Source organism: Epinephelus moara, chromosome 19 (genome assembly GCF_006386435.1).
Source record: "Epinephelus moara isolate mb chromosome 19, YSFRI_EMoa_1.0, whole genome shotgun sequence".
NCBI classification, from domain to species: Eukaryota; Metazoa; Chordata; class Actinopteri; order Perciformes; family Serranidae; genus Epinephelus; species Epinephelus moara.
The window spans coordinates 16,511,956-16,517,849 of record NC_065524.1 but is presented as its reverse complement, the minus strand read 5'-3'; the positions used below and the strand labels follow the sequence as shown (position 1 = coordinate 16,517,849).

At 38.7% G+C, this 5,894-nt stretch overlaps 1 protein-coding gene across 1 annotated transcript; it reads left to right on the top strand.

Annotated features, from left to right (window-relative positions):
* The first annotated feature begins 1,811 nt into the window (after positions 1 to 1,811).
* Positions 1,812 to 5,184, top strand: mrps6 (mitochondrial ribosomal protein S6). The gene is made up of 2 exons (XM_050071862.1): positions 1,812 to 2,287; positions 5,067 to 5,184. The coding sequence occupies exon 1, from the start codon at positions 1,949 to 1,951 to the stop codon at positions 2,279 to 2,281; it is 333 nt and encodes a 110-aa protein (XP_049927819.1). The 5' UTR covers positions 1,812 to 1,948; the 3' UTR covers positions 2,282 to 2,287; positions 5,067 to 5,184.
* The last annotated feature ends 710 nt before the right edge of the window (positions 5,185 to 5,894 follow it).

Here is a 5,894-nt window from a genome sequence, read left to right as displayed (position 1 = left end):
ATGTTCTCCCCGTGTCAGCGTGGGTTCTCTCCGGGCACTCCGGCTTCCTCCCACAGTCCAAAGACATGCAGATTGGGGACTAGGTTAATTGATAACTCTAAATTGTCCGTAGGTGTGAATGTGAGCGTGAATGGTTGTTTGTCTCTATGTGTCAGCCCTGCGATAGTCTGGCGACCTGTCCAGGGTGTACCCTGCCTCTCGCCCGATGTCAGCTGGGATAGACTCCAGCCCCCCCCCCCGCGACCCTCAAGAGGATGAAGCGGTTAGAATGTTTTGTATTGTGTATATTGTGTTTATACAGTATATATGTTTATACAGGGTTGAGGTGAATAAAAGAACTGTGTTGTGACCTAAATAACATACTGTTGCTATCTCCAGAAAGTATTACAGCATGAAATCCCGCATTTTTAATTTACGAAAGCATCCTGTATCATAACTACATGTGTNCCCCCCCCGCGACCCTCAAGAGGATGAAGCGGTTAGAATGTTTTGTATTGTGTATATTGTGTTTATACAGTATATATGTTTATACAGGGTTGAGGTGAATAAAAGAACTGTGTTGTGACCTAAATAACATACTGTTGCTATCTCCAGAAAGTATTACAGCATGAAATCCCGCATTTTTAATTTACGAAAGCATCCTGTATCATAACTACATGTGTGCCGTTTGTAACAAACCAAACCGCTTGAAAATCAGTTGAAAATTCAGTGAGTTATTCTATTTTACTCATTCTACTTGTGCATACAGCTCCTTCCTCAATAGAAGTTTTTTTTAAAAATTTTTTTATTGTGCGACACACAAGACCTTACATACAGACATACACCCATAGATACTTACAAACCAGAGAGAGCAGAGAGTGCAGAGATACACACAAAGCAAGAGTAAAAAAAAAAAACAAAAAACAGCCAGAGGCCTTTACAGATCACTTCCACAAAATTTCTCCATAATAGAGTATGTTTTTGCGGCTTTCTTATTTCTAATGTTCTTGATTGTGGCAGCATAACGGTGCAGTTCTTGTCGAAAGGGTACAATGTTTGGTTTAGATTTGACCCATTTGTTTTTATGGATGTGAAATTTCCCCAAACTCAAGATCAACTGACAGAAAAAACTGTGAAATTTCCCCAAACTCAAGATCAACTGACAGAAAAAACACAAATCTTTGTCTTGGTCATCAAAATAAATAAAAATGTGTTCTTCCTGTTTTCTCTTGCACAAAATGTTGAACATCTTTCCAAAAAGTTCTACTGTAAGTACATTGATAAAATAAGTGAGAGATGGTTTCATCTTCAAGTCCACAAAAATCACACACATATTCAATGTCCAGTTTAAATCTTTCTAGTGTTTTCTTTGCAGGGTAGATTTGATGTAAAATTTTAAACGAAACTTCTTTCACCTTGTTATTAAGACAGAATTCGTCACCAACCAGCCACGCTTTGTGCCACTTAACCTCTCCAAATTGTGCAGTCCAGTAAATTTGACCTCTAGGCAGAATCCTTGATTGTAAGCAGCTTCTCAAATATGTGTTAGAGCAGGATTTTTTTGTAATGTCTACTTCGCCCACAAAAATATCACAATTATAATTTTCTGCAACAGCAGCATTTCTTGCAGTCCCTTTAAGAAGCTGCAGCACACCCTGTGGTAGTGCATCAAAAATCACAGCATATTTCTTCGACGTGACTGGCCTTCCTCAATAGAAGTGAATGCACTGTGGAGGCGAAGCGAGACCCATCCAAGATGGCGGCCGGCTAGGACTTCGGCTCCAATGTCGTTATCAATATAGGCGCATGCTTTTTACGTCATCACCGAAGACCTTTCTTGTCCCTCGTGTCATAACATGGTCGACTCTGAGCCACAGCTACAGTCTATGCTCTGAGCTGACTCTTCTGGCAGTGACAGCAACCCACTGCTGAATTCAAAGCGTGAATCGAGGACTTCTTCGCCGCTGCCATGCCTCGCTACGAGCTGGCCCTGATCCTGAAGGCGATGCAGCGGCCGGAGATGGCGGCTGCTCTCCGGCGGACAGTGGAGACTTTGATGGAGCGAGGCGCGGTGGTGAGGGACTTGGAGAACCTGGGGGAGAGATTGCTGCCCTTCAAGATAACCAAACACAATCAGAGGCACGCCCGGGGGTCTTACTTTCTGGTCGATTTCTACGCAGCCCCCAGCATCCTCACAGGGTTATTAGACCACCTGCATCGTGATGTGGACGTGGTGAGGCCCACTGTGCTGAAGAAGGACGACCAGGTCTCCAGCAGTAGCTGCTGTGGCCCCCAGCAGTGATTAAATGTAAGGAATGGCTGATGAGGGTAAAGGTGTAAAAGCTACATTATGCATCTGTTTGAAACCAAGAGTATCAAACAACTCAATACATTTGCAAGGCTGTGACACCCAAGTTGTGCTGTTGTTGGTTAATGAATTGACAAAAACAATAATTGGAGTTTATGAATTCACTGTCAGCTGACCAGCCAATTGACTAATCATTTCAGTGCACCCTAGGTTAATAAGAATCTAAATAGGTTAGTGGATTTGATCTAAAAATCTGTGAATTTGTAAGCTGTTGGTTAAAACCAGTTGAAGTGATGTACAAAACTACCACTACAGCCCCAATTCCAAAAAAGCTGGGACGCTGTGTAAAACGTAAATAAAAACAGAATGCAATGATGTGAGAATCCTTTGCGACCTATATTCAATTGAGTACAGTGCAAAGACACAATATTTAATGTTCAAACTGATTCACTTTTTTTTCTTTGTATATACACTCATTCTGAATTTAATGTCTGCAACACACAAGATGGGAAAGTTGTTGAATGTAAACAGGTTATTGGTGACAGGTGGTAGTATTATGACAGTCTGAAAGGGGCATCCTCAAAAGGCTCACTTGTTCACAAGCAAGGAGGGAGCAATATTCATTGCTTTGTCACAGTCACAGTTTAAGGACGTTTCTCAACACACAATTACAAAGAATTTAGGGTTTCACCATATACAATCCATAACATAAAACACTTCCTGTGACCTTTCTTTCAGGCAGTACTGCATTAAAAACCAACATGACTGTATAAAGGATATTACCATATAGGCTTTGAAACTCTTTGGAAAATCATTGTCGGTAAACACAGCTCATTTCTGCATCTACAAATGCAAGTTAGGACTCTTCCATGCAAAGAGAAAACCATTTATCAACAACATCCAGAAACGCTGCTGACCTCTCTGGGCCCAAGCACATCTGAGGTGGACTGACACAAAGTGAAAAGTGTGTTGTGGTCTGACCAGTCCACATTTCAGATTGGCCTTCAAGCTAAAGAGGAAAAGGACAGTCCAGATTGTTACCAGCACAAAGTTGAAAAGCCAGCATCTGTGATGGTATGGGGGTGGTGTAGTGGCCATGGCATGGCAAACTTGCACATCTCTGAAGACACCATGAATGCTGAAGGGTACAAACAGGTTTTAAAACAAGATATGCTGCCAACCACACACTGTCTTTTTCAGGGACATCCCTGCTTATTCCAGCAAGACAATTCAAAGCCACATTCTGCATGTGTTACAAAAGCTTGGCTTCATAATAAAAGTGTGCAGGTACTAGACTTGCCTGCCTGTAGTCCAGACCTGTCTCCCACTGAGCATGTGAAGCACATTATGAAGCGCAAAATATGATGATGGCAACCCTGGACCATTGAGCAGCTAAGGTCGTATATCAAGAATGGGATTTTTTTTTTTTTTTTACTTTCCGTAATTTAACAGTTAGTGTCCTTTGCTCGCAAACGCTAACTGAGTGCTGTTAAAAGAAAATCAGAATCAGAAATACTTAATTGATCTCAGGGGGTAAATTGTATAACATTACAGTCACTCTGATGGAAAGCATTTAGAATAACAAGAAAGTAGAAATAAAAAGTATGAACATATAAAGTATTCAAATATATAAAGATGAAAATATGTGCATTATGCTACAATGTTGACACTAGTATGTAAAATATTTAAAAATATAAAATGCGTATAATATGCCAAGTATGTGAGTGTGTTTAAAAATCTAAAAATATGTCCATTTTGCTACATTACAATGTATAAAACAAGTATGTAAAGTAGTAGAAATATAAAATGTGTATTATGCTACAATGTACAACACAACATATACATAAATAGAAATAAGAATTAAAAAAAATAGAATACCACACAGTTGTAAATATGGTGATGTCCCAACTATTTTTGGTGTTGCAGGCATCAAATTCAGAATGAGTGTGTGTTTTACAAATCTATGAGTTTGAACATTAAATATCTTGTCTTTATACTGTATTCAATTGAATATAAGTAAAAAAAAAAAAAAAAAAAGATTCACAAAACATTGCATTCTGATTTTACTTACATTGTACACACCTTCCCAACTTTTTTAGACTTGGGTTTGTACTAGGCAACGACCAGATACTTATATTCCCTTTACTGATAAGTAGACACTGCCCTGCCTCATGACTGTGGTGTTCTGACCTTTTTGTACGTGAAAGTCATCTTGGCCTTAAAGGGCGTGAAAGGCACCTTTAGGAAGAATTGAATTGCTTATGTAAATAGTTGTTAGGGTAACGAACTTGCTCAACAGTGTAAGGTTTGAAGGTGGTGGCCTCCTTGTAGTTAACAGGCGAATAAAAAAGAAAATCAAGGATAAATCAGGAAAGACTAATTAACAAGAAGTTGCAGTACAAAGTGCCAAATATATTAATTTAGAAATTTGTCACCATTACATAGTTTGACCACTGAAAAGCACTGCTTGTTGTTCAACTGTGAAATTTCATGCTTAGTACATGCCACAAATCTTTAAGAAACAACTGTTGTGGATCTTTATGAAAATGTTACTGGTATGTGTCTATCATAAAAAACAACCCTCAAATACTGATATTGCTATCATCCTCAAAAAATCAGTATTGGTCAGCTTTAAAACATGGTCAATGTAACCTTACACTGACTTCATTAAATGTGTTCATGCAGTCAGCGCCCTTTACCTTCTGTTTATGGAGATCATGCTTTGCTGACTGTGCTGTAACTTAACCCTGTGTAATAGTTGTTCCCTTTTGTTTTACAGGTTTTTGCAGCCGAAAGCCAGAAGATGTACAGCGTGATGCTTCCCTCTTTGACCTTTTCCATAGTTGTTAACCTACATTTGTATGTTATGTCATAATAAAGTAATTTTTTCTATCATAGTTGCAAGTTTGTCTTGTAATCTTTTTTTTTTTTTTTTTTTTTTTCACATTTTAGACAGTGTACTCCACATGATGTTTTTGTGGTTTATGCAGTTCTGCAATTTTTAACTGGTTGAGCAAATATCCAGACTTGATCAATGAACTCTGAGAAAACACTGTTCAGAAATAAGCAGCTATTACACTGCCACTGAGCTTCCAAACTGGGGTGAGTTGTCCTCATGGGATCAAATTAAACAACCGCCCCATTATTTTAAGAGATCAAGGTTGCTAATGTTTTTCAGGGACTTTTTCCAGCTTGTTTGTCTTAGCTGGAATGGCATTTGTGTAAGTTGATCCACATTTGTTTGGCCATACCTAACCCCACTGTAATCACACCATGCATTTATGTCCTGGGAGCAGTTGAAACTTACAGTTGATTCTTGTTGTTTTTGTCTCTCTGTTAAGACACTGAGAAATCATATTTAAAGTGATAAGCTATACAGATACTACAGAAATAACTGCAAAATGAAAACTGTGGTGTTTAATATAAAAATAAAACTGGATAATATTCCTCCCAAAACATCACTAACCACTAAAGAATTATGAAAATAGACCTATTTCACACTCCTGGTAAATATATGTGTGTTTGAATGTCTTAAGTACGTCTTGATCTTTACACTATGATCACATCAGTCACGCCGAGGCGGAGTCACATGTCTTGTCAGCTGACA

What these genes read in the sequence shown, in the direction of transcription:
- mrps6 (XM_050071862.1), top strand. Translation starts at nt 1,949, where the DNA reads ATGCCTCGCTACGAGCTGGCCCTGATCCTGAAGGCGATGCAGCGGCCG.